Source organism: Passer domesticus, chromosome 6 (assembly GCF_036417665.1).
Source record: "Passer domesticus isolate bPasDom1 chromosome 6, bPasDom1.hap1, whole genome shotgun sequence".
Lineage (NCBI taxonomy): Eukaryota > Metazoa > Chordata > Aves > Passeriformes > Passeridae > Passer > Passer domesticus.
Genome location: NC_087479.1, coordinates 71009534 through 71035411, shown reverse-complemented (window position 1 = coordinate 71035411; position 25878 = coordinate 71009534). Strand labels below are relative to the sequence as shown.

The window sequence follows — 25878 nt, the reverse complement described above, 5'->3', positions numbered from 1 at the left end:
GGGAAAAAGCCTCTGCTGGGACTTTTCCTGTCCTGAGGAGCTGAGAGCCTCAGGAAAGAAATGTAAACAATGGCTATCTGCTGCTGTGGAATGCCATGGGTGCATCTTCCATTAGTTCGTGTAGATTGTTTTCAATCAGTGACCAATCACAGCCACCTGTGCCAAGGCTGTGAGCAGTCACAAGTTTTTGTTATTGATTCCTATTCTATTCTTGTCTTGGTAGCCTTCTGATCTTCTTCTCTCTGTCCTTTTAGTATAGTTGTAATGTAGTATTTTAGTATAATATATAACATAATAAATCAGCCTTCTGATGAAAATGGAGTCAAGCCTCATGTCCTCGTCCAAAGGGTCGCAGTTTAAACAAGAGAGCCTCACACTGGTTTTGCTTTCAAACTAGGACACAAATCCATCTCTTTATTTGAACACAGGAATGGTCCATTGCCTACCGTGCAAGCAGGAGTTGGAGGGGCGGGGAGGGTGGGGTGGGGTGTCACCTTCAGTGTTGCCTAGAGGGCAAGGCCAGGGGGCTCAGGGGCAGAGGAAGGGATGTGTTGGTGTCAGGAGGTGCTGGAAGCTGTTGGACTGGTCCTGGGGTCCCTAGCGGAACTCGGGTTGGCTGGGATGGGACAGACGGAGAGAAAAAAAGGAATAAAGGAAGCTTGGGAAGGCCCATGGGGAGAGCAGGTGGCAGTGGGATCTACGGGGCAATAAGAGGCTTCCTTGTCGACGATTGTTCTGGGGTCCTCCTCACAGAACACTTGAGAGGGCTGTCCAGGCCGTTCCTGCTGCTGGAGGAGCTGCTCACGCTGTCGGTGTGAGGTGCAGCCACCGTCTTCCAACTCCTGTCCCGAGGTGATCCTGTGCAGAGAGGAGGTGGCCGAGGCCCCAGCTGCCAGTGGCACACAGGGACCCTCGTGCACAGCAGGGCCCAGAGCTGGCAAGGCTCCCCAGCACGGCTGGAGCTGCTGGCACAGCTGGGCCCAGCTGGACAGCTGCCCCTCAAGGCCCCGGCCAGCAGGGCACGGCTCTGGGCAGGGTCCCTGGCCAGGAGCGGGCCCCAGAGCGCCTCTGCCTTTCAAGGGCAACCTCGGCCCTGCTCTTTCTCCTCCCCACCTCCCTCTGCCTCTGCCGCGTGCCCCTGGGGCTGCTCTTGGCCAGGCAGCCTCAGTGGGAGCCAGCTCTGGCTGCAGCCCCAGCGGGGCCCCCAGGACAAGGCCCAGCAATTGAGAGGCCAATGGAAGCACTGGGCAGCAGCAGAACCCTCAGCAGAGTTATTTGGACAATCACAGACTGGCCACAACCCCACTGCAGCCTCAATGGGACTGTTCCCTGTCCACGCTGGACTTTCAATAGAAGCTGTTGGAGGGGGAGAGCACAAAACACTCACTGTTTTCTGTTCCAGGAATACCAGATTCCAATGCAGCACAACATGAAGACAAGCTCCAAATAAAGCATGCCTGCCAGAAACCCTAGCCAGCAGCCTGTTCCCTGACAGAAACCCCTTCCGAGGCCATCCTGGGCATTGGGAACAGGTCTTGTGGTGCCAGCTGCATCTGTGGGAGCGATGGGGAGCGTGAGCCCGTGCTGTGCTGCACTGCTGAGCTGGCAGCACGGTGGATACGGGCAGGACGTTCTCTGTTTCCCCCAGAGCTGGGGCCTGCAGGCACCTTGCCGGCCCTTGGCACAGGCTGTGCCAGCCAACAAAGCCCAGCAGGCCGGGAGGAGAGCCCGGGGTCAGCGCAGCTGCTTGGGCAGTGGCTGCTGCCAGGGACAGGGGCCAAAGCCATCCCTGAGCAGCCACTGCCAGCCCTGGCCCTCCCTGCCCCGTGACAGCTCCCCCAGCCCCAGGGGACAGGCTCAGGCCCTGTCAGGACCCAGCGCAGCCCCTGCCCAGTCGGGAGCCAGGGCTGGCTCTGGCCCTGGGCTGGCGGCAGGGCTCCCGCTCGGGGCTGCTCCTGTGCCTTGGGCCTCTGGGCACTCAGGGCCAGCTCCGCACCAGCTGCAGCGGGAAGGACGTTGCTGCACCAGTCCCGTTTCCCCGGGGCTCTGAACCAGCTCCAGAGGCCTGGAAGCCGAGACGCCTCCAGCTTTGGCTGCTGCCGGGCCGGGCAAGGGCAGGCCCTGGGGGAAGAGCTGCTGCCACACAGCCCCGGCCAGGCCTGAGCCCGGCACAGCAATTACCTGTTGTGCCTGTGCCCGTGTCTGCCATCGCCTTCCTTCCTGCAGCTAGGGCTGCCAATGAGCCACTGCTTCTCTCTGAGTGTTCCTCCTCCTGAACAGCCTTTTGGTCCATCACTTGAAAAAGGAAAAAAGGGACAACTGGATTAAATGGAAATATTCCCCACTGGGGAGGTGGCACCTTCCTGTGGCAATGCTTGTCTAAGTCACAGGTAAAGATCAGGAAACAGCCCAGGTAATTGGGGCTGGGCCAGTGCACTCCCTTGTGCAAACAGCTGCACCTCCTGATCTTCTCAGAGATTGGGAAATGGCAGGGGATCTCAGGCCCACAGTACAGTTGGGGCACCCTATCAGCTAATGCCAAATTCCATCCTGCAGAGGCTGGGGAGGAATTGCAGCAAGGCCAGGCTGGGAAACAGCCCTGCAGGGTGTGAAAGCAGCAGCGGGGCAGCGAGGCTGCCATGGATCCCTTCCTGCTGTGACGGGCACGGCGTGTCCAGATGTGCAGCCAAAGCCCCTGGCTGCTGAGTCCCAGGGGAAGCACGAGGGAAATGCACCCACCTTGTCCTCGGGGTGCTTCCTTCTGTGTTTGTGTCAGGAATTCATCTGACTCATGAGACTTTTTGGCTGCAGTATCTTGGGTCTTTCCTTTTGGAGGACCTTAAGAGAAAGTAGTTCCATTTCCCAGGAATGGATCCCACAAATGCGGGGCTCAGCCTGTGGGGTCAGCAGGGACACACTACTCACCCCTGCCATGGGAGCTGGGTTGGGGCCAAGCATCCAGCCCTGGAGCTGGAGAAGTCCTCCCTGTGGGCACACCTGTAACTCAACAGCCACAGAAGCTTCTGCCATCTCTACTGATCTGCACGGACACCACTGAGCCGCAGCAGCGGTGAGGGGATCGTGCAGGGCAAGGGCACACACGTGCATGGTTCTGTGCTGGCACCTGCAGCGATGCCTCCCTGGCCAAGCTTTGGGCTCTGAGTTGGCAGTTCTCCCAGGGGAAAGGCCTTGACCTACCCTCAGCATCTCCCAGAGGCTCAGTCCTGGATGTGGGGCCTTCACCAGCAGGTTCAGCTGCAAAGAAAGGCAGGACAGAAGAGCTCCTGTGGCACTGCAGGAGATCCTCAGGCTGCAGGCAAGACACAGGCCTGGGGCACAGCCCTGGACCCGGCCCCTTCCCTCTCTGCTCTTCTCCCTGGCTGCACAGAGCACATGGAAGGACACACTGGCATTGCACAGGGGAGGAAGACTGAAAGCTAAATGCTCCTTCGTCCCACTGACAGCGATCCAGTGGGACCACTCAGGGCGCCAGAAGGGAGCAGGGCAAGATTTTCAGAATCCTTCAGCCCTTACATAATGTTAAGGGAAATGGTTTATGACAGAGCTCTTGTCACATTGATCCTAATTATTCTGTCAAGAAAGGCACACGGAGGAATAGCCTCCAGAATCCTCCAGGAATTTCAAGCCATTTTCCAGCAGGGCTTCCAAAAAACCCATGTCACGATTCCAGACTAGAAGGGAGCAGAAATCAGAATGATATCTATGGCATTCTGGGATCCCCTTCTGCCACATGGAACTGGGCACTGCCAGGGATTCAGCTAAGGCCGTGGGAGCCAGATGTGAATGGACATGGCCAAAGCTGCACAGGGGCCTGGGGAGCTCTGGGCTGGCTCCTGGTCACTCTCCACACTCTTTCCCTGCCCTCGGCAACATCCCTGGGAGGGGTGGCTGGAGCAGCGCATGGCCCCGGGCCTCTCTCCTTCACATACAAAAGAAATCCTCACAAAAGCCCTGGGGAAAACTGCAGCAGGCAGTGCCACAGCTGTCGCTCCCTCCCTCTGTCCCTCCTGCGCTCCGCTCCTTCTGCCTCGACACCTCCCACAGCCCAAGGGCAAATAGCCAGGCCCTCTCAGGAAACACTGGAGCCTTGCTCTCCCCTCTCTCCTTTCCCCACCGTGGGCACCCCGTGCAGTCGCTGCCAGGTTTCAGGACATGTCTCCCATGGAGGGACCCCAGCAGGACTGCTCAGTGCCCTGAGCCTGCTCGGGATAATTCCCCTGGGCTGTGCTGCTCTAGTCCAGGCTGTGCCCGCACTGCCAAGCAGCAGAGAGGGCAGCTCAAGCCTCAGCAGGGCTCAGGCCCAGAGGCACAGCAATTACCTCCTGTGCCTGTGCCTGGCATCACCTCCCTTCCTGCAGCAGAGGCTGGCACGGAACCACTGCTTCCTCTGGGGAGTGCTTCCATCTGCACAGGCTCTCCTTTCATTTCTGGAGAATGGAAAAGAAACAGCTGGATCAGATGGAAACATTCCTCACTGGGAATGGGGAAGGTGACAATTTCAGGAGGCATCACTTGTGAAAGGAATGGATGAGGATCAGAAAACAACCAGGATTTTGGGACAACCCAGGGCTGCTTCCTTCCCCAAACAGCCTCAATATCTGATCTGCCTGGACACCAGGAAATTGCAGGGAATCTGAGCGTGGGCATGGACTGTGGTGCAATTAGGGCTGCCTGACAGCTGATGCCAAATGCCTTCCTGCAGAGGCTGGGCTGAAGCTGCAGCCAGGCCAGGCTGGAAAACAGCCCTGCAGGGCGTGAAAGCAGCAGCGGGGCAGCGAGGCTGCCATGGATCCCTTCCCGCGGTGCCGGGCACGGCGTGTCCAGATGTGCAGCCAAAGCCCCCGGCTCCTGTGTGCCAGGGGAAGCATGAGGCAAATGCACCCACCTTGTCCTCTCTGCAGCACTTCCTTCAGCATTTGCCACATAATTTCTAATGGATTCTGGAATTTCTTGTCTGCCATGTCTTTGATCTCTTCTGGTGGAGGACCTTAAGAGAAAGTAGTTCCATTTCCCAGGAATGGATCCCACAAAAGCAGGGCTCAGCCTGAGGGGTCAGCAGGGACACACTACTCACCCCTGCCATGGTTGCCAGGCTTCTGTGTAGGAATCAGCAAAGGAGCTGGAGAAGTCCTCCCTGCAGACACACCTGTAACACAACAGCCACAGACGCTTCTGCCATCTCTGCTGATCTGCACGGGCACCACTGAGCCGCAGGAGCGGTGAGGGGATCGCGCAGGGCGAGGGCACACACGTGCATGGTTCTGTGCTGGCACCTGCAGCGCTGCCTCACTGGCCCAGCTTTGGCCTCTGAGCTGGCAGCTCTCCCAGGGGAAAGGCCTTGACCTACCCTCAGCATCTCCCAGAGCCTCAGTCCTGGATGTGGCTTGGGAAGCTGCACCACCTTCACCAGCAGGTTCAGCTGCAAAGAAAGACAGGACAGAAGACCTCTAAATCCACCAACAGAAACACCAGCCAAACCTCACTAAAAAGTCACCACTACTCCTTGAAGTAAAATAGACTGATGCATGTTAATACCTAAGCTTGTAAGCTGTAAAACCCATTGTTAGGAGAAGTAAAATATTTTATTTTAAACTGTATTATTCATGAGGTTGTTTTAAGTGAACTGAATATTTAAGGTGTGATATGCAAATTTATTTCAAAAAATAAAATATTTTAGTGCTTTTGTTATAACAGACTAAAGAAATAGAAGTAAAAGCTAATGAAACACTGTAAAGAATATATTAGAACAATAATATGATTCGTGAAAAATTGGGAAAAAATTAAGTATATAAGATACAAACCAGATTTAAGTTCCAAGAAACACTAAAAGTAACATTAAATCAGATAGGATATAACAAAAGCCGTTAGATATTTAATAAGGATCAAATTAAAATAAAGGAAAACAGCCAAGTATAGCTGAAAGAAAGAGAAGTGTACAGACTAATTACAACTTCAGAGCTAAAATGTCAAAGAAATAAAACTATAACAATTAGAAATAAGCAGATGCTATCCTAAATCCTGAAAAACAATTTAAAAGGCTCTTATAAATCTTATGAAGTAAATACTGAGAATGAGAAGAATGACACCAGTGACTAGATTCCAAGGTGTAAGCTCTGCTACCAAGAAGATACACATCTTGGCCCTTTGGCTGCAACCCAAAGGGGCTTTGAGAGAGCTAGAGTGTTAAAACTGCAGAGGATTATTGTCACTGTATTAGTCATCCAAGCCCAAAAAGAATGAGCCATATGCACACTCCCAAGTTAGTGCAGTACGCTATAATGTTAACAAATTCAGAATGTGCACTATGAGTAGTAAAAGACACTGCAAAAAAGAAAATGTGAAATATAGCAAAAAGAATAAAATGGCAAAATTTGTAAGCAATATATTAAAACTTTTTGCTCTGCAAGAGCTAGAGAAGAAATAAATCCTGAGAGTAGAATAAAGCAAATTGCTCAAGAATTAGAAAACAAGAACATGAGACAGTTATAAAGACACATTTTAGCAGGCAACATAAGAAAACATGAAAAACTTATTTTACAAATATTACCAGCCTTAAACGACTATGGAGTCAAAATATATCTAAATTACAATAAGCACATGCATTGATATAAAAAAATATAATTGACAATCCAAAGAAAAGAAATTAAAGATTTAGTATAATCTACCTTATGAGAAGAGCTGTTAATTTTATACCCTGACTAGTAGTATGAAAGTGTAGTTGTCAAGTTTTATAAATACTAAACCTAGAATTAGAAAATAAGTAAGCTTTGTCAAAGTGTATCCTAAAAGTACAAATTTAATAAATTAATAGAGAAAGGGAGGGATTCTGATAGATTGTATGCACAAATTCATGCTGAGACTACAGTAATCTCGCCTAATGAAAATCCTAGCATAACAAAGGAGGGTTCCGGGCAATCAACATGCACCAAAATCCTAGCCTGAATATTCGTCCCCAGGAATGCTGATTCCAGAAGATTATTTGTCTGACCAAACCTCTGCAATGTGCATTCGATTTGCATCATCTATAAGATAAATGTGTGCCTCCTAGAATGCATATTGCATTTTCCTCTAACAAAGTGAATCTTTTACCAGTTTTGGGGAAACTCTCAGCAAGAGCAGCAGCAAGAAAGGAAAAAATACATGAATATGCAAAAAGGATAAAAACAACCATAAGAAAGCAGAAAAACTCCTGCACTCCACACCGCCTGGAGCTTGGAAATGAACAAAAAAGACTTTGATAGAGCTGTCCCTTCGTGATGCACAGGGGAGAGAAATGCCCCACCTGTCTCACCTGACGCTGTTAGCCTGGTTCAGGGCCAATCTGATATTTGCTTCTAGATTTTCTACGACTGAATTTTAATTATGGAATAAATTCTCCTTATTAATCAAAAAAAGCTAATTCATTTAAAACATGCGGGACTCCTGGAACCCTCATCAGGCAACCCAAAATATCCCTTTGTGCCTCTTCAGGTCCAGGCTCAGATGATCCCACAGAAGGAAATGTGCCCTCAGCCCAGGGATGATCAGCATGGGCTCCCCCATCCCCTCGGGGCCCCGCTGCTGGGCACAGCAGCCCCTGCCTGGCTCCTGCCTGCCCACACCGTGGCCATCCACGGCTGCTCCTGGGCACGGAGCTCAGCCACTGCTGCTGCCGGGTGGGCTTTGCTGGTGCTACCACCCGACATAACTGTGAAAACTCCAACTCTTTATTTGAATATAAAATGTGGGCCACGCCCTGCCCTGCCAGGCAAGGGCTGCCCACCTTCAGTCCTGGCCGGGGAACAGGACCAGGGGGCTCAGGGGCAGAGGTTCTCATTGAGGAGCGGTGGGTTTTGGGATGGCCTCGTGACACTGCTGCAGCCATGGCAGGGCAGATAGGGGCAGAAGTGGAGAGCTGAGGTCATGGCTCAAATTCTCGCTGCCTGCGTTATTAGGCTGGTCTTCTGGAGATGGAGAGGAGCACCTGTGAAGAGAGGAGGTGGCTGAGGCCCCAGCTGCCAGTGGCACACAGGGACCCTCCTGCATAGCAGGGCCCAGAGCTGATTTGGGAAGTGCTGTGCTGCCCCATTTCTTCAGCCCCACTAGCTGCCCACACCCACAGTGGCACTGGGCCGCCCCCAGAATACTGTCGAATCTGGGCTGTGGCTGCAGGGCACAGCTGCTCTACAACACAGGTGGACTGCCTTGGGGGTAGGACTGCCCTGAGGGTAGGGACAAGGAACAGGGTGAGGTCTGCTCTATGTTTTCCTAAGGTGATTATTCTACAGACCATCAGGGGCAAGCCAACACTGCACTAAAGGCATACACCAACTTACAAACCTGGCAGGGTCCCAGGGGAGGATCCAATCTTTAGCCAATTGGGAGAAACTGAGGGTGGAACACCAGGCGGGGAATACAAGGTTTAAACCAATTGGGGATTACAGGGGAGGGGAAGAACTTAAACAAACCAATGGGGTTCCGAAGGATACAAAATTGATAGGAAAATTTCTAGAGCAAGGGGCAGGCTTGGAGAGGGACTGACATGCAATGGGAGGAGGAACAGTGAACAAAAGGGCAGGTCTTTGGAGAGATGGACAAGTGGGGCAAAACCAACACATGGGGTAAAGGAGCAACCCATTGGTAATAAAATATGCTATAGCAATAGTAAATAAGGGGAGGGGTATAAAACTGACTGCTAGGACCGAATTACAATCAAAGATGAACTGCAGTGCCGAAACTCTGAGTTGAGGTTCAGTTGAGCACTTCCAAATAATTTCCTGGCAGAAACAGATAGCCAGACTTGCCCTTATCACATGCAAACAGAGGGTTCCCCAACAGCAACCCATTCTGAGGCTCTTCTGGGCATGGGAAACACGTGTTGTGGAGTCGGCCGCATCTGTGGGAGTGATGGGAAGCGTGAGCCCGTGCTGTGCTGCACTGCTGAGCTGGCAGCACGGTGGATACGGGCAGGACGGTCTCTGTTTCCCCCAGAGCTGGGGCCTGCAGGCACCTTGCCGGCACTTGGCACAGGCTGTGCCAGCCAACAAAGCCCAGCAGGCCGGGAGGAGAGTCCGGGGGCAGCGCAGCTGCTTGGGCAGTGGCTGCTGCCAGGGACACGGGCCAAAGCCATCCCTGAGCAGCCACTGCCACCCCTGGCCCTCCCTAACAAATTCTAGGTTACATCTGTGAATTGCATGCTACACTTTCCTTCATGTTTTTCCCAATACCAGGAAGTTTCTATATATAGTAAATGCCCTTGAGAATCTCTGATTATTTTCAGGGTTTTTTTTGTTTGTTTTTTGTTTGTTTTTTTTTTTTTTAATTGAGACAGATGAAACAGCCTTATTGGTTTTAGTTTTGGCAGGTCTGTTTTTTATCTCTGCATGATGGTTTACTTATTATCTACATTTAAGCTTGTTTTTATTTATGGGTTTTTTGTTCCCCAAGCAATTATTTTGACAGTCTTTTGTTCACTTCTTACTTAATGTTCCATAGATGAATAGTTTGGACTCTCTTTTTATAGGAATATAAAGATCTGAGAAAGCTCTATTTCTAATTTTGATAACATTCTCTCTCCCCACTCCTAGCTTTCACAATGATCGTTTTTGAAACATCACTGAGGATACGTAGAGTTATTTGGGAAATAACCAATAGGCTTGGCTTAACCTGGGTATTGGATTATTATTTTCAGTGCTATAAACCTACATTGCTTCAAGGTTCACACCACGGTCCTGATTTGTGGCTCACTGCATGGATACCTGTCTGAATTAAAACAATGTTTGTGAGGCAGCTGAAGAGCTTAGACCTCAGAGATTAAAATTCCTGGGAGGAGGAGGTGGAGGAAGAAAGGATAAAATCCTGATTCAAAGGGTTTTTTCTCACTTCTAGTATGCCAGAAGTATGGTAGACTACACCTGTCTTCAGATGTCATTTACTTACAGAACAACTCTCTACAGTGTCAGACTCCAGGAGAAATGACTGAACACTTTGCCTCCCAATGCATCAGCTTTAATTCTAGTGAGAGATAGGCCTTAATTACAGTCCGATTAGAGCAACAAAGCAGTCTTGCCATTGTGTGAGTGGCAAGAGGAATTTGCTTGTGAACAGATGAATATGTCCCACTCAGAAATGAAAAAAATTTGCCCTGACTTGGAAGAAAATAGACAAGGAGCAATGCAGTATTTGGGTTTTATCCAGGGATAAATGGGGCAAGAAGCTGTAACAACTTAACCTGTTTTACAGAACACAAGTACTGATACGGCCAATAATGAACCCACATGAAGGGATCTTCAGGACATTCCTTTATTTCTCTAACCAGGAATGGGAAGCAAAATGCTGGCATTTATCTGAACCGGAAGCCGTGTTCCTCTCCTGTTTCTCCTAGAGCACACTGTGTGTTATTTGCAGACTTCACTGCCCAGCCCATCAATCCTCTCGTGGCCAATTGTTAAATGGCACAAGTACCAAAATACAGGTGCCAGCATAATCAGCCCAGCACTAATGCAGCACTGCTTTGATGGTGCACTGGAGCACAGAATGGCTTGGCTTGGAAGGGACATTTAAAGGCCATCTAGTCCCAATGGCCTGCAGTGTGCAGGGACAGCTTGAACTAGGTCAGGTTGCTCAGAGCAGGAGTTTGAATGTCTGCAGGGATGGATGTCCACCTCTCTGGGCAACCTGTGCCAGGTTTTCATAACAAACAGTGTAAAAAATGTGTTTCTTTCATCTAGTCTGAATTGACCATCTTATAGATTAAAACCATTCCCCCTCGGTTTGGTCACAAAAGACTCTACTAAAAATTCTGTCCCATCTCTTTACAAGCCCCCAGAAGGCACTGAAAGGCAGCAATCAGGTGTCCCTGGAGTCTTCTCTCTTCCCGGCTGAACACTGCTAGCTCTCCCAGCCTGTCTCCAAAGCAGAAGGGCTCCAGCCCTCAGAGCATTTTGTCCCTTCTCTGGACTAGATCCAACAGGTCCATGTCCTTCCTGTCTTGGGGACCCAGAGCAGGATGCAGTACTCTGTCGTGGTAGAGACCGAGACACTACAAAGCAACACAGTCCATTTCCAGAAGGCTTCAAACCCTGTTTTTATTCTAGCCTGCACGCTTTTTCTCCATTTTTACAAAGCTCTTAAGTTTACACTTTATTCATTGGTCACGAGAGACAAGCAAAATGCTCAATGGAAGAGGGATTTGCAGGTTTCTCTTATTTATTCTTTCTTTCTTGGTTTTCATGTCAAAAACATTGGTAGGAAATTCTTTCAGGGGTAAACATGGATCTTGTTATCAAACTTCTCGATGGCTCACAGAAATCACTATAAAACCTCTTCCAGAGTACTCCCAGTAGGGTCTCACCTGAGCAGAGGTGGGGAATCACCTCCTTCAACCTGCTGGGCACTGTCCTTTGGATGCACATGGCTGGCTCATGTCCAGCCTCTCATCTGGCTGCAACACCAAGTCCTTCTCGGCAGGGCTGCTCTGCATCCCTTCATGCCCCAACCAGTGAGATCAGCTGAGCTGGGACTGTGTCACAGCCCTTGGGCAGAGCAGCTGGACAGGATGAGTTCCCTTGCGAAGAAGGCAGATCCAGCTCCAAAAACAATTTGACCCTGGCCATGAGGTCACAGAAGGCTGTGAGATCACAGAGGTGCCAGAGCCCCATGGTTGCACAGCAGCACAAGGAGCCAGCAGTCAGTCCTGGAGCACAACTGTTGCGGCAGCAGCGGCGGTGGCAGCAGCGGTGCTGACATTGGGACAGCGGTGTCGGGACAGCGGTGGCAGCAAGAGCTGCGGGACTGGCAGAGGGCAAGGCACCATGGCCCTTGCTCTGCGCCTCTTCCTCCTGCTCCTCCTGGCCGTGGCCCTGTCTACCAGGGCTGCCCAGGCTGCTCCACTCCAAGTGTGGCGAGCAGGTGAGCCGGCTGCCTGGCTCCCCTTTCCTGGGACAGCGCTCCCTGCTCCCTGGGAAGTGCTGGGGATGGTTTTGCCCAGGGCTTTGGGGAGGGTTTCCTGTGTGGGAGGGAGAGAGCCCCCATGGTCCCTGGGCTCCACCAGCCACCACTCCAGGGATGTTGCACAGGGCCTGCAAAGAGGGTGGAGAGTGACCAGAGCCAGCCCAGAACTCCCCAGGCCCCTGTGCAGCTTTGGCCTTGTCCACTGACATCTGGCAGCCAAGGCCTTACCTGACCCCCTTGCAGTGCCCAGTTCTCTAAGGGAGAGGGGGAATCCCAGCACACCATGGAAATGGGTCTGATCTGATCTGTGCTCGCCTCTAGATGAGCATACTAGGAAGGCTTCTTCAGCAGCTTGGCTTAATGAAGATTTCCAGGGTCTTAACCCTCCAGCAGGTATGTTGTCAATGTTGCTAAAAGAATAATCATTGAGAACCTGGCAGGAAGCAGGTGACAGGAGCTTCTGTGGCTGTTGAATTACAGGTGTGTCTTCAGGAATGACTTTTCAGGCTTCTTTCCTGGTTGCTGCACACAAGCCCCGCTCCCATCGCAGGGGTGAGTAGTGTGTGCCTGCTGACCCCACAGGCTGAGCCCTGGTTCTGTGGGATCCATTCACCTGAAATGCAAATGCTTTTCTTAAGGTCCTCCGAGAGGGAGGAACAAACCTAGAGGAGACAGCAAGTCCCTGGAGGCATCCAAACAGATGGACAGGATCTGGAGTGACCTGGAGAGACAACGTGGTGGGTGCATTTCCCTCATGCTTCCCCTGGGACTCAGCAGCCGGGGGCTTTGGCTGCACATCTGGACACGCCGTGCCCGGCACAGTGGGAAGGGATCCATGGCAGCCCCGCTGCCCCGCTGCTGCTGCTGCTGCTTTCACGCCCTGCAGGGCTGTTTCCCAGCCTGGCCTGGCTGCAGCTTCTGCCCAGCCTCTGCAGGAAGGCATTTGGCATCAGCTGCCAGGGAGCCCAAACTGCACCATGGCCCACCCTGAGATCCCCTGCACTTTCCCAGTCTGTGAGCGCATCTGGAGGGGCAGCTCTTTGGAAGAGACAGGGCCCTGGTCTTTCTCCTTAATCTTATCCATTACTTAGACAAGCATTGCCTCCTGAGGATGCCACATTCCCATTGGGAAACAACCCCACCTGATTCAGCTGTCCTTTTTCCTTTCTGCAGACATGGAAGGAGAGCCTGTGCTGAAGGCTGAGTTTCCCGGAGGAAGCAGTGGCTCCATGGCAGCCTCTGCCCCAGGAAGGGAGGCGCTGCCAGGCACAGGCCCAGGAGGTAATTGCTGTGCCTCTGGGCCTGAGCCCTGCTAAGGCTTAAGCTGCCCTCTCTGCTTCTTGGGAGTGGAGGCACACAGCATTACCTGACCCCCTTGCAGTGCTCGGTTCCCTATACAAGGGGATCCCAGCACAGTATGGAACAGTTCCAATCTGTGCTCCTTTCTAGATTGGGAACGTGACTTGCATCACTGGGAAACACTGTTAAAGCACAGTTTAAGGATGTTGGAGCTTGGTGATGGTAGGTTTTCAGCAACTCTTTGCTAACAGAGCAATCATTGTCCAAGTGTAATCATTGTCCAGAGTAATATTCCTCTGTCATTTCCCTTGAGATCGTCTGAAGTTTGATGAATTGTGGAAATCCTAGCCTCCAAATTTCTACTCTTGTACCCAACAGTGATCCCACAGGATGGCTGTCAGTGGGAGGAAGGAGCATTTAGCTGTCCATCTTCCTCCCCGGTGCAATGCCAGTGTGTCCTTCCGTGTGCTCTGTGCAGCCAGGGAGAAGGGCAGAGAGGGAAGGGGCCGGGCCCAGGGCTGTGCCCCGAGGCTGAGCCTTTGGCAGCTCCTTTGCCAGCCCCAGGGAGCCCGAGCTGCTCCTGCTGCCACTGCCAAGCCCTGGCCCTGCCCGGGGCTGGCTTTAAAGCTGCTGGCAGCTCCAGGGAGTCCTTTCTGCCCCCACAGCCCCCCAAGGGGCCCCTTCCATCCCAGTGTGGGGCCATTGCAGGCACGAGGTCCCCCTGCTCCTGAGTGGAAGGCAGAGCTGAGGGAGTGCTTTGGAGGGCACCAGTCACCCAAGTGCCCTCAATTGCACTCGGGCCTGAGGGAGAACCTTCAACAGTGCCACAGCAGCTCTTCTGTCCTGCCGTTCTTTGCAGCTAACCCGGTTGGTGAAAGTGATCTGGCTTCCCAACCCATGTTCAGGATTGGACCTCTGGGAGATGCTGAGGGTAGGTCAAGGCCTTTCCCCTGGAAGAGTTGCCAGCTCAAGAGCCCAAAGCTTGGCCAAGGAGGCAGCGCTGCAGGTGCCAGCACAGAACCATGCACGTGTGTCCTCTTGCCCTGCGCGATCCCCTCATGATTTCTGCTCAGCCCTGGCAGCGGTCTGGGGAAGGGAGGGCCCTGGCTCTGCCACAAAAGCCCAGATACTTTGTAAATCTTTTCCCAATTTGTGATAAGCATGCTGCCCTGAAGATGCCAGCAAAGGAATGGGGAACTGTTCCATCTGATCCAACTGTCCTTTTTTGTTTCTCAAGTGATGGAGCAAAAGGCAGGGCTGAAGGAGGTGTTTCCCCAAGGAAGCAGTGGCTCATTGGCAGCCCTAGCTGCAGGAAGGAAGGCGATGCCAGACACGGGCACAGGCACAGCAGGTAATTGCTGTGCCGGGCTCAGCCCTCGCCGGGGCTGTGTGGCAGCAGCTCTTCCCCCAGGGCCTGCCCTTGCCCAGCCCGGCAGCAGCCAAAGCTGGAGGCGCCTCGGCTTCCAGACCTCTGGAGCTTGTTCAGAGCCCCAGGGAAACGGGACTGGTGCAGCAACATCCCTCCTGCTGCAGCTGCTGCGGAGCTGGCCCTGAGTGCCCAGAGGCCCAAGGCACAGGAGCAGCCCCGAGCAGGAGCCCTGCCGCCAGCCCAGGGCCAGAGCCAGCCCTGGCTCCCGACTCGGCAGGGGCTGCGCTGGGTCCTGACAGGGCCTGAGCCTGTCCCCTGGGGCTGGGGGAGCTGTCATGGGGCAGGGAGGGCCAGGGCTGGCAGTGGCTGCTCAGGGATGGCTTTGGCCCGTGTCCCTGGCAGCAGCCACTGCCCAAGCAGCTGCGCTGCCCCCGGGCTCTCCTCCCGGCCAGCTGGGCTTTGTTGGCTGGCACAGCCTGTGCCAAGGGCCGGCAAGGTGCCTGCAGGCCCCAGCTCTGGGGGAAACAGAGGACGTCCTGCCCGTATCCAGCGTGCTGCCAGCTCAGCAGTGCAGCACAGCACGGGCTCACGCTCCCCATCGCTCCCACAGATGCAGCTGACCCCACAACACATGTTCCTGATGCCCAGAAAGGCCTCGGAAGGGTCTTCTATATGGGAACAGGCTGCTGGGCAGGGTTAATGGCAGGCCTGCTTTTTTTGGACCTTATTCTCATGTTGTGCTGTGTCAAAATCTGGTGTAACTGGAAGAAGAAATGGTGAGTGGTCATCTTTCCCTGAAAGAGCTTCTTTTGAAAGTCTAATGTAGACAGGAACATTCCCACTGAGGCTGCATTGGAGCTGTGGCCAGTCCATGGTTCTCCAAACAACTCTGCTGAGGGTTGTGCTGCTGCCCAGTGCTTCCATTGGCCTCTCAATTGCTGGGCCTTGTCCTGGGGCCCCGCTGGGGCTGCAGCCAGAGCTGGCTCCCACTGGGGCTGCCTGGCCAAGAGCAGCCCCAGGGGCACGGGGCAGAGGCAGAGGGAGGTGGGGAGGAGAAAGAGCAGGGCCGAGGTTGCCCTTGAAAGGCAGAGGCGCTCTGGGGCCCGCTCCTGGCCAGGGAGCCTGCCCAGAGCCGTGCCCTGCTGGCCGGGGCCTTGAGGGGCAGCTGTCCAGCTGGGCCCAGCTGTGCCAGCAGCTCCAGCCGTGCTGGGGAGCCTTGCCAGCTCTGGGCCCTGCTGTGCACGAGGGTCCCTGTGTGCCACTGGCAGCTGGGGCCTCAGCCATCCTCTCTCTCCACAGCCTCTGGAGCTTCACAAGACCAGCCAAATACCTCCATCAGGGAGAACTTGGCCTGTCATCATGCATCTCAGTGCCAGTGTCCATTGTCCCTTCCAGAGGTGTATTACCAGCTTGTAGCTGGAAGTATACTACAACCACTACCTAGAACAGAACCGTCTCTCCCTGAAGGGACTGGCCTAGCTGCCCATCCAGGACAGGAGGTGCAGCCCTCTAGCCAGGGAATGGATTATTCAAAAAGTTGTATTTACTTGTAAAAATTGAAATGTTTATTAAAAGCCTTATTTGAAATATAACAGGACACTGAATATGGACAATGTTACGTCGCCGGGAGTAGAGGATTTTTCCCACCACGTGCTCATCCACACAATGGAGGTTTCACCTTTTAACTCTTTTGCCCTTCTTAAAGTTCTGTCTATCGACTCCTTCTTTGATGTCCAGTGTGGAGTTTACTTCCTTACATCTCGATTGGAGGTCAGGTGCTGTTGTCGTAGAAAGGTGACCCTCTTAAATATGCCAAACTCAGGTAATCCCAAGATAACAACACAACAGAGGGTAAAACATATCTATAAATGTATAAAACTTCTCTTAACATATATACATGATATTTATCCTTTAATTGTGAGAGTCAACTGTCACTTTACTCATCTATCACAGGCTTGAGTCCAGGTTCAGCTCAGGTGTCTGTGTGCTACCACCAGCACTGGCGGAGCTGCTCGTCTGGGCACAGCCAGGCATGGGCAGGCAGCAGCTGGGCATGGGGCTCATTCGACCAACAGCACTCTCATGTTATCTTTGTCTTTCATTTTGAAACATTTAGATATATTTTTCCTTTGTAACATTGAGAAAAGTTTTTCATAGAATACAGACACCAGATATTTGTTCCCCTTTCTGCCAACAGTTCTGTATTTGACAAAGTAGCTTTACAGTCAGGGAAACCTAGAATCTTCTGACAGTTTGGCAATAAATGTAAAATTGCCTTTAATTCATAATGTTTAGTCTTACACAACCTGGACAAGACTGGCATAGCTCAGGGGAATTATCCCAAGCAGGCTCAGGGCACTGGGGTTCTGAGCAGTCCTGCTGGGGTCCCTCCATGGGGGACACTTCCTGAAACCTGGCAGTGACTGCATGGGGTGCCCATGGTGAGGACAGGACAGAGGAGGGGAGCAAGGCTCCAGTGTGTCCTTAGTGGGCCTGAGCCTGTCCCCTGGGGCTGGGGGAGCTGTCACGGGGCAGGGAGGGCCAGGGGTGGCAGTGGCTGCTCAGGGATGGCTTTGGCCCCTGTCCCTGGCAGCAGCCACTGCCCAAGCAGCTGCGCTGCCCCCGGGCTCTCCTCCCGGCCTGCTGGGCTTTGTTGGCTGGCACAGCCTGTGCCAAGGGCCGGCAAGGTGCCTGCAGGCACCAGCTCTGGGGGAAACAGAGGACGTCCTGCCCGTATCCCGGGAAAAATAGCATGCTGCCAGCTCAGCAGTGCAGCACAGCACGGGCTCACGCTCCCCACGGATCTTGTAGCGGTTCAAAGCAAGACAGGAACACATGCCCTGATTCCACTTTGATGAATCCCAATGATTTTCTGCTTGCAGGATGGGCACAAGCAGTGCATCATAGGAATAGCCAAGACTCTGTTCACTGTGTCACTTGCCATGGCCTCTTTCACAGTTGTATCTTTCTCCCTTCATATGTCCTGCCAAACACCTAAGGGAGAACTGGACCTCTAATTGCGTCGCACATCTCCATGCCCATGCCCGATGTCCCTGTGCCAGCTGCTTTAACAGCTTGTTGCTGTGCAGATGCTGCCTCCAGCCAGACAAGGTCCTCTCCCCCTGAAGGCACTGGCCCTGCTCTCTGGCCCCTACTGAAGGTGGGCAGGGCTTGGCCCAGCTCTTCTCTTGCAATACAGAGATGGAGCTGTCACCCCAGTGTGCGGGTGGTAGCAGCAGCAAAGCCCAGCCAGGATCAGCACTGGCTGAGCTGCGTGCCCAGGGGCAGCTGGGGATGGGCACGGTGTGGGCAGGCAGGAGCCAGGCAGGGGCTGCTGTGACCAGTGGCGGGTCCCTGGGGAGGATGGGGCAGCCCATGCTGAGCGTCCCTGGGCTGAGGGACATTTCCTTGCCTGGGACCATCTGGGCCTGGACCTCCTCCAGTGGCATGCCCAGGAAAAGAGGGAAGCCATCAAGAGCCTGTGAGTTACACAGGGATGGGGTGCAGCTTCCTCCCTCCTTGGTTAGCCGGCGGATTAAAAGAGGCCTCTAGGATTTGTGGCAAACAGGAGTGGGCAAACAGGGCCGTGGCATGTTTCTGAGGGACAATTCACGAGGCAGTGTGCACAGGCAGGGCAAGCAGGCAGGGTTGCAGGTTTTCTTGCTAGGAAGGTTTACTGTGTGTTGTTTGCAGTGTTTCTGTTGGTTGCTTGGTTTTGGGGTTTCTGGTAGTAGTGGTTTTTACACAATCGAAAACTGTAGTTAGTACAAATGCATGTAACTAGATGGAACCCTCCAAAAAGGATGTGTCTGTCCTGACCCATTCCTGTGCAGAGTGTTTGAGCTTAGCAGTGGTTTCAGGGGGCAGTGTGGAGAAAAGCTGCCTGCGGTGTGAACAGGTGAATCATCTCCATTCACTGGTGGCCGAGCTTAGGGAGGAAGTTTAAAGACTGAGGAATATCAGGGAAAGTAAAAGGGAAATAGACTGCTGGAGTTCAGCCCTTCCATCCTTACGGGAGGCCCAGCAAGAGTCACAGGACTCCTATGCTGCCGGGGTCGGCTGTCAGTTGTCTCTGCCCCAGCATGGGAAAAGGTGGTTTTGGGCAGGCCGCGCTCTCGAAGAAGGAGTCTGGAATCTTGCTTTTCGGTCTTGAGTTGCATTTATTGTTCCTTATCTACAAAGTTTTTCTCTCTGTCCAGCCGAGGTCTGATTAGCAAGACAGCCAAGGGCACTCTCTCCCGTCCATGGGGCGGTTGTCTCTTTTATAGTGAAAACTACGTATTAGATATTTACCTTTAATTTCCAATAATTTCTGCCCTTGTTGGCAAGTGCACCTTCTCTATGAACCAATCCACACATGCCAACATCATCCTGAACATGGATGCCAAGGAGAAGAAAGAAGAAGGACAGGGCACGCCCAAATTCCTCTATCTTAGAACTTCTGACCCCCACGTACAGAATTTCAAACCCCCCTGTACAACATACAAAACCCCCCTGTACAGTGCTCCAAAGTTTTTCCCTTCACCCTGTGATTCCTACTACTATGCTACTTAAAGTTTTGTGGCCTGTCATTCTTTATATAAGGTTGGCAATTTGCTCTATGAATTAAGGTTGAATTTCCAGGTGTCTTTGGCTTCCTGCCAGGGTCTCTGAGCCCCTGCCAGGGCTTTGAGACATCCAGGGCATCCAGAGACATCCTCTGGGTTCCGACACTATGCTGCACACTGTCAGGCAAGAGAAGGACACCTGGTAGATGAAGGGGAGTGGAAATGGTCCCTGCACGGGGAGGTTATGATAAAAATTCCTCCCGACCCCCGTCCCCTAGCCAGGGGCCACTTCAGAATAGGTATGAGCCCCTGGATCTAGAGAGTCAGCCAAATGATTAAGAAGAAAATTATCTGCCCAGAGAGCCTCCAAATTATGATTAATCTGTAACATGGATTGCCACCTCTAACATCAAAAAGGAAAGACGGGTAATCGTGGTGGGTGATTCCCTTCTGAGGGGAACAGAGGGCCCCATGTCAACTGGACCCACCCCACAGAGAGGTCTGCTGCCTCCCTGGGGCCCAGGTGCAGGATATTCCTGAGGGACTTCCTGGGCTCATTCAGTCCTCTGATTATTATCCACTGTTGAAACTCCAGGCTGGCAGTGATGAGATTGAGAAGAGTGTCAGGACCATTGAAAGGCACTTTAGGGCACAGGGACAAGTGGTTGATAGGACAGGGACACAAGTACACAAGTAGTTTTTTCCTCTGTCCCTTTGGTGGCTGAGAAGAATGGTGAAAGCAATAGAAGAGCTCATATCATCAACAAGAGGCTCAAGGGTTGGTGTCCTTGGCAGAATTTTGGATTCTTTGATTATGGCGCAGCTTTTATGGCACCTGGCCTGCTGGAACCAGATGGGCTCCATCTCTCTGTTAAGGGCAGAAGGATTTTAGCTCATGAGCTTGCAGAACTTGTTGAGAGGACTTTAAACTCAGTTTGAAGAGGGAACGGGATGCAGCTGGGCTGTCTGGAAGCAGGCCCAAGGGTGGTAAGCCGGAGTTAGGGATGAAATCAGCAGCCCAGCTGAGGTGCATGGATACCAGTGCACACAGCATGGGTAACAAACAGCAAGAGCTGGAGGCCATGGTCCAGCAGCAGAGCTGTGATGTCATTGCCATCACAGAAACGTGGTGGGATGCCTCACATGGCTGGAGCACTACACTGGATGGCTACAAGCTCTTCAGGAGAGACAGGAAAGGGTCTCTTCCAACCTGGTCATTCTGTGAATTCTGTAAAAATTCTTAGCATCTCCAGGGACACAGCCTGACCAGCAATGTCAGTAGGCAAAAAATAAGGTTTCACTGAAGAATGGACCTTTGATGAAACAACATATTTACAGTCAGGGCAGTCCATTCATAGAGATGGAGGCACACTCTGGGGGTACAGCTAAGGCCATGAGGTCACAGCAGGGCTCTGGGGTCACAGCAGGCTGAGATCACAGCAGGCCCTGAGGTCACAGAGGTGCCAGAGGTGCCAGAGCCCCGTGGTTGCACAGCAGCACAAGGAGCCAGCAGTCAGTCCCTGAGCACAACTGTTGCGGCAGCAGCGGCGGTGGCAGCAGCGGTGCTGACGTTGGGACAGTGGTGTCAGGACAGCGGTGGCAGCAAGTGCTGCGGGACTGGCGGAGGACAAGGCACCATGGCCCTTGCTCTGCGCCTCCTACTCCTGCTGCTCCTGGCCGTGGCCCTGCCTGCCAGGGCTGCCCAGGCTGCTCCGCTGCAAGCGCAGCGAGCAGGTGAGCCGGCAGCCTGGCTGCCCTTTCCCGGGACAGCGCTCCCTGCTCCACGGGAAGCGCTGGGGATGGTTTTGCCTGTGGGAGGGAGAGAGTCCTGATGGGCCCTGCGCTGCTCCAGCCACCCCTCCAGGGATGTTGCAAAGGGCCTGCAAAGAGGCTGGAGCGTGACCAGGAGCCAGCCCAGAGCTCCCCAGGCCCCTGTGCAGCTTTGGCCATGTCCATTGACATCTGGCTCCCACAGCCTTACCCAACCCGTGCCCTGTTCTCTCAGGCAGGAGGGCATCCCAGCACACACAGAAATGGTTCTGATTTCTGCTTCCCTTCAGATTGGGATCCCAACTTGCATTATCTAGATGCCCTGTTGGATGACGGCTTCAGAATGTTGGAGAATGCTGGAGGCAAGTTCTGGTGTGCTTTCCCTGACAGGATAATCAATGTCCATGTGGCAAGAGCTCACTCATCCTCCATGTCCTTGAACGTAATCTCATGGCTGAAGAAATATGGACATCTTGCCCTGCTCCCTTCGGCAGTCCTGAGGGATCCCACAGGATCACTGTCAGTGGGAGGAAGGAGCATTTAGCTTTCAAACTTCCTCCCATGTGCAATGCCACTGTGTCCTTCCATGGGCTCTGTAGCAGCTGCCGAGAAGAGCAGAGAGTGAAGGGGCCGGGCCCAGGGCTGTGCCCCGGGGCTGAGCCTTTCACAGCTCCTTTGCTGGCCCCAGGGAGCCTGAGCTGCTCCTGCTGCCACTGCCAAGCCCCGGCCCTGCCCGGGGCTGGCTTTAGAGCTGCTGGCAGCTCCAGGGAGTCCTTTCTGCCACGACTGCCCCGCAAGGGGCTCCTTCCATCCCAGTGTGGGGCCACTGCAGGCATGAGGTCCCCCTGCCCCTGCTCCAGAGAGGAAGGCAGAGCTGAGGGAGTGCCTTGGAGGGCACCAATCACCCAGGTGCACCCACTGCCACTCGGGCCTGAAGGAGAATCTTCAGCAGGGTCACAGGAGCTGTTCTGTCCTGGCTTTCTTTGCAGTTGAACCTGATGATAAAGGCGATCCAGCTTCTAAACCCATGTCTGTGAATGACCGTCTGAGAGATGCTGAGGGTAGGCCAAGGCCTTTCCCCCGGGAGAGCTTCCAGCTCAGTGCCCAAAGCTCAGCCATGGGGGCAGAGATGACAGAAGCTTTTGTGGCTGTTGAGTTTCAGGTGTGTCTGCAGGGAGGACTTTTCAGACTCCTTTGCTGGTTACTGCACGCAGGCCTGGCTCCCATCACAGGGGTGAGTAGTGTGTCCCTGCTGACCTCACAGGCTGAGCCCTGCTCCTGTGGGATCCATTCCTGGGAAATGGAACTATGTTGCTGTAAGGTCCTCCGAGGGGAAAGAACAAAGCTACAGGACACAAGGAATCCCATGAGCCATCTGAACACATGAGGCAAATGCTGAAGGAAATGCAGCAGGCAGGAGGACAAGGTGGGTGCATTTCTCTCATGCTTCCCCTGGGTCTCAGCAGCCAGGAGCTTTGCCTGCACATCTGGACACGCTGTGCCTGGCACCCCGAGATCCCCTGCGATTTCGCAATTTCTGAGCAGATCAGGAGGCGCAGCTGTTTGCAGGAGGGAAGGCCCTAGGCAAAGACCCCAAAGCCCATCTGATTTCCTGAAGCCTATCCATGAGTTTGACAAACCTTGCCTCCTGAAGATGCCACCTCCCCGCTGGGGAGCAGCTCCATTTGATCCAGCTGTCCCTCTTCCTTTCTCCAAAAATTAAAGGAGAGCCTGTGCAGATGGAAGCATTTCCCAGAGGAAGCAGTGCTTCCATGCCAGCCTCTGCTGCAGGAAGGGAGGCGATGCCAGGCACAGGCACAGGAGGTAATTGCTGTGCCTCTGGGCCTGAGCCCTGCTGAGGCTTGAGCTGCCCTCTCTGCTGCTTGGCAATCCTGGCATGCAGCAGGACCTGACCCCCTCGCAGGGTTCAGTTCCCTAGAGAAGGGGATCCCAGCACACCATGGAACGCTTCCCATCTGTGCTCCTTTCTAGATTGGGATCGGGACGTGCATCATTTGGAAATGCTGGTAAACCATGGTTTAAGGTTCTTGGAGCTTGATGAAGGTAGGTTGCCAGCAACCCTTTCCTAACAGAGTAATCACTGTCCAAGTGTAATCATTGTCCAGAGTAATATTCCTCTGTCATTTCCCTTATGATCCTCTGAAGTTTGATGGATTCTGGAAATCCTGGCCTCAAAGTTTCTACTATTGTGCCCAACAGTGATCACGCAGGATCGCTGTCAGTGGGAGAAGGGTGCATTTAGCTTTCATCCTTCCTCCCATGTGCAATGCCAGTGTGTCCTTCCGTGTGCTCTGTGCAGCCAGGGAGAAGGGCAGAGAGGGAAGGGGCCGGGCCCAGGGCTGTGCCCCAGGGCTGAGCCTTTGGCAGCTCCTTTGCCAGCCCTGGGGAGCCCAAGCTGCTCCTGCTGCCACTGCCAAGCCCCGGCCCTGCCTGGGGCTGGCTTTAGAGCTGCTGGCAGCTCCAGGGAGTCCTTTCTGCCCCGACTGCCCCGCAAGGGGCTCCTTCCATCCCAGTGTGGGGCCACTGCAGGCACGAGGTCCCCCTGCCCCTGCTCCTGAGTGGGAGGCAGAGCTGAGGGAGTGCCTTAGAGGGCACCAATCACCCAGGTGCCCTCACTGACACTAGGGCCGGAAGGAGAATCTTCAGCAGGCTCACAGGAGCTGTTCAGTCCCGCCTTTCTTTGCAGCTGAACTTGATGAAGATGATGATGTCGATGAAGATGATCTGGATTCCCAACCCATACCCATTACTGAGCCTCTGGAAGATGCTGAGGGTAGGTCAAGGCTTTCCTCCGTGGGAGAGCTGCCAGTTCAGAGCCCAAAGCTGGGCGAGGGGGGCATTGATGCAGGTGCCAGCACAGAACCATGCACGTGTGTGCCCTCGCCCTGCGCCATCCCCTCACCGCTGCTGCGGCTCAGTGGTGCCCGTGCAGATCAGCAGAGATGGCAGAAGCTTCTGTGGCTGTTGAGTTACAGGTGTGTCTGCAGGGAGGACTTTCCCAGGTCCATTGGTGGATGTTGCACGCAGGACCAGCTCCCGTCGCAGGGGTGAGTAGTGTCTGCCTGATGACCCCACAGGCTGAGCCCTGGTTTTGTGGGACCCATTCCTGGGAAATGGAAATATTTCGGTTAAGGTTCCCTGAGAATGGAGAAAATACCTAGAGGAGACAGTAAGTCCCTGGAGGCACCCAAACCCATGGAGAAGTTGCCGGGTGATCTGGAGAGACGCCGTGGTGGGTGCATTTCTGTCATGCTTCCCCTGGGACTCAGCAGCCGTGGGCTTTGGCTGCACATGTGGACACGCCGTGCCCGGCACAGCGGTAAGTGATCCATGGCAGCCTCGCTGCCCCGCTGCTGCTTTGACGCCCTGCAAGGCTGTTTCGCAGTCTGGCCTGGCTGCAGCTTGTGCCCAGCCTCTGCAGGAAGACATTTGGCATCAGCTGATAGGCAGCCCAAACTGCACCATGGGCCTGAGATCCCATGCGATTTCCCAGTCTCTGGGTAGATGCAGAGAGGCTGCTCTTTGCAGGAGGGAGGGCCCTGGAGCAGCTCCAAAACCCTGGGCATTTTCCTTGTCCTTATCCATGTCTTTGACTAGTATTGCCTGCAGCAGAAGGGCACAGCAAAGAGGAATTACAGCGTGCAGGCTCAGGGGCTCGGGCACTGAGCAGTCCTGAGCCAAGGGGTGGCAAGGTGCCTGCAGGCTCCAGCTCTGGGGGAAACAGAGAACGTCCTGCCCGTATCCACCGTGCTGCCAGCTCAGCAGTGCAGCTCAGCACAGGCTCATGCTCCACATTGCTCCCACAGATGCAGCCGGCATCACAACACATGCTGACAACATCTGGGAAAGCACGAGAAGAGTTTTCTGCTGGGGAACACCTTGTTTGAAGAAGTTGATGGCCATTGTGGCTGGTGCAGCACTTTGCCTGATGATGTGCTGTGCTGCAATCTGGTATTGCTGGAAGAGAAACTGGTGAGTGTTATGCTGATCTCTAGCTCAAACAGCTTCCTTTAAAGGCTGCTCATAGTCAGGGAACATTCCCAGGGAGGCTGCGGTGGAGTTGTGGCCACTCCATGATTGTCCAAATAACTCTGCTGAGGGTTCTGCTGCTGCCCAGTGCTTCCAGTGGCCTCTCAATTGCTGGGCCTTGTCCTGGGGGCCCCGCTGGGGCTGCAGCCAGTGCTGGCTCCCACTGAGGCTGGCTGGCCAAGAGCAGCCCCAGGGGCACGGGGCAGAGGCAGAGGGAGGTGGGGAGGAGAAAGAGCAGGGCCGAGGTTGCCCTTGAAAGGCAGAGGCGCTCTGGGGCCCGCTCCTGGCCAGGGAGCCTGCCCAGAGCCGTGCCCTGCTGGCCGGGGCCTTGAGGGGCAGCTGTCCAGCTGGGCCCAGCTGTGCCAGCAGCTCCAGCCGTGCTGGGGAGCCTTGCCAGCTCTGGGCCCTGCTGTGCACGAGGCTCCCTGTGTGCCACTGGCAGCTGGGGCCTCAGACACCTCCTCTCTCCACAGGCATCACATTGAAGAAAAACTGAAAGCTGCTGGCTGGTCACGAGATCTTTACTGCTGGAAGAGCAACAGCAGCATCTCCGACTCGGACGAGTTTTCGTTTTAGCACCTCCAATCTCTACGGTGACTCGAGGTCGCCTCCTTCCAGGGCTGAAGGCGAAAGTCCCCAGGAAAGGCTGTGGGAAGTGAAGACTGACTGAGAGCTTCCAAAATCAGCTTCAAAAATTTCAAAGTAGTTTTGGAATCTGGAGAAGACAACCTTATTTTCTATTAGCTTTTAATTTTTAGAAATATTTAGAAATAGTTTTTGTAGAGACAAATCCCCCAATGTTTCTTCCCCATTTCCACAATATATCTGTGTTTTTGAAAGTAGTTTTATAGTTCTGGAAAGGTTTTTTGCACTAATACAATAAAAATAAAA

General features: G+C 53.6%; 1 protein-coding gene and 1 long non-coding RNA gene across 6 annotated transcripts; one reads left to right on the top strand and one right to left on the bottom strand.

Moving 5' to 3' along the window:
* Positions 1-433: 433 nt before the first annotated feature.
* On the bottom strand, positions 434-3013 carry LOC135303980 (uncharacterized). The gene is made up of 5 exons (XR_010365410.1): positions 2926-3013; positions 2740-2838; positions 2182-2295; positions 1388-1553; positions 434-858 (listed from the first exon to the last, which is right to left on the bottom strand). It is a non-coding gene; the product is annotated as an uncharacterized LOC135303980 (long non-coding RNA).
* Positions 3014-13404: 10391 nt separating this feature from the next.
* On the top strand, positions 13405-25878 carry LOC135302231 (uncharacterized). 5 transcript variants are annotated; one of them, XM_064422657.1, is made up of 14 exons: positions 13405-13473; positions 14111-14182; positions 14489-14602; positions 15231-15396; positions 21927-21998; positions 22100-22171; positions 22259-22363; positions 22663-22761; positions 22930-23001; positions 23645-23731; positions 23934-24005; positions 24092-24190; positions 24765-24930; positions 25461-25878. In XM_064422657.1, the coding sequence occupies exons 5-14, from the start codon at positions 21965-21967 to the stop codon at positions 25561-25563; spliced, it is 909 nt and encodes a 302-aa protein (XP_064278727.1). In that variant the 5' UTR covers positions 13405-13473; positions 14111-14182; positions 14489-14602; positions 15231-15396; positions 21927-21964; the 3' UTR covers positions 25564-25878. The 5 variants fall into 5 exon arrangements, with proteins under 5 accessions (XP_064278727.1, XP_064278725.1, XP_064278729.1 ...); XM_064422655.1 differs by having other exon boundaries at positions 22094-22171; XM_064422659.1 differs by lacking the exon at positions 24092-24190 and having other exon boundaries at positions 22094-22171.

Excerpts from the sequence above, each read along its gene's own strand:
- LOC135302231 (XM_064422655.1), top strand. The coding sequence starts at position 21,965 with ATGTCTGTGAATGACCGTCTGAGAGATGCTGAGG. Across the intron at positions 21,999-22,093 it reads CCGTCTGAGAGATGCTGAGG|TTTCAGGTGTGTCTGCAGGG; the intron begins GTAGGCCAAGGC and ends GTGGCTGTTGAG. Across the intron at positions 23,732-23,933 it reads GCCTCTGGAAGATGCTGAGG|GTGTGTCTGCAGGGAGGACT; the intron begins GTAGGTCAAGGC and ends GTTGAGTTACAG.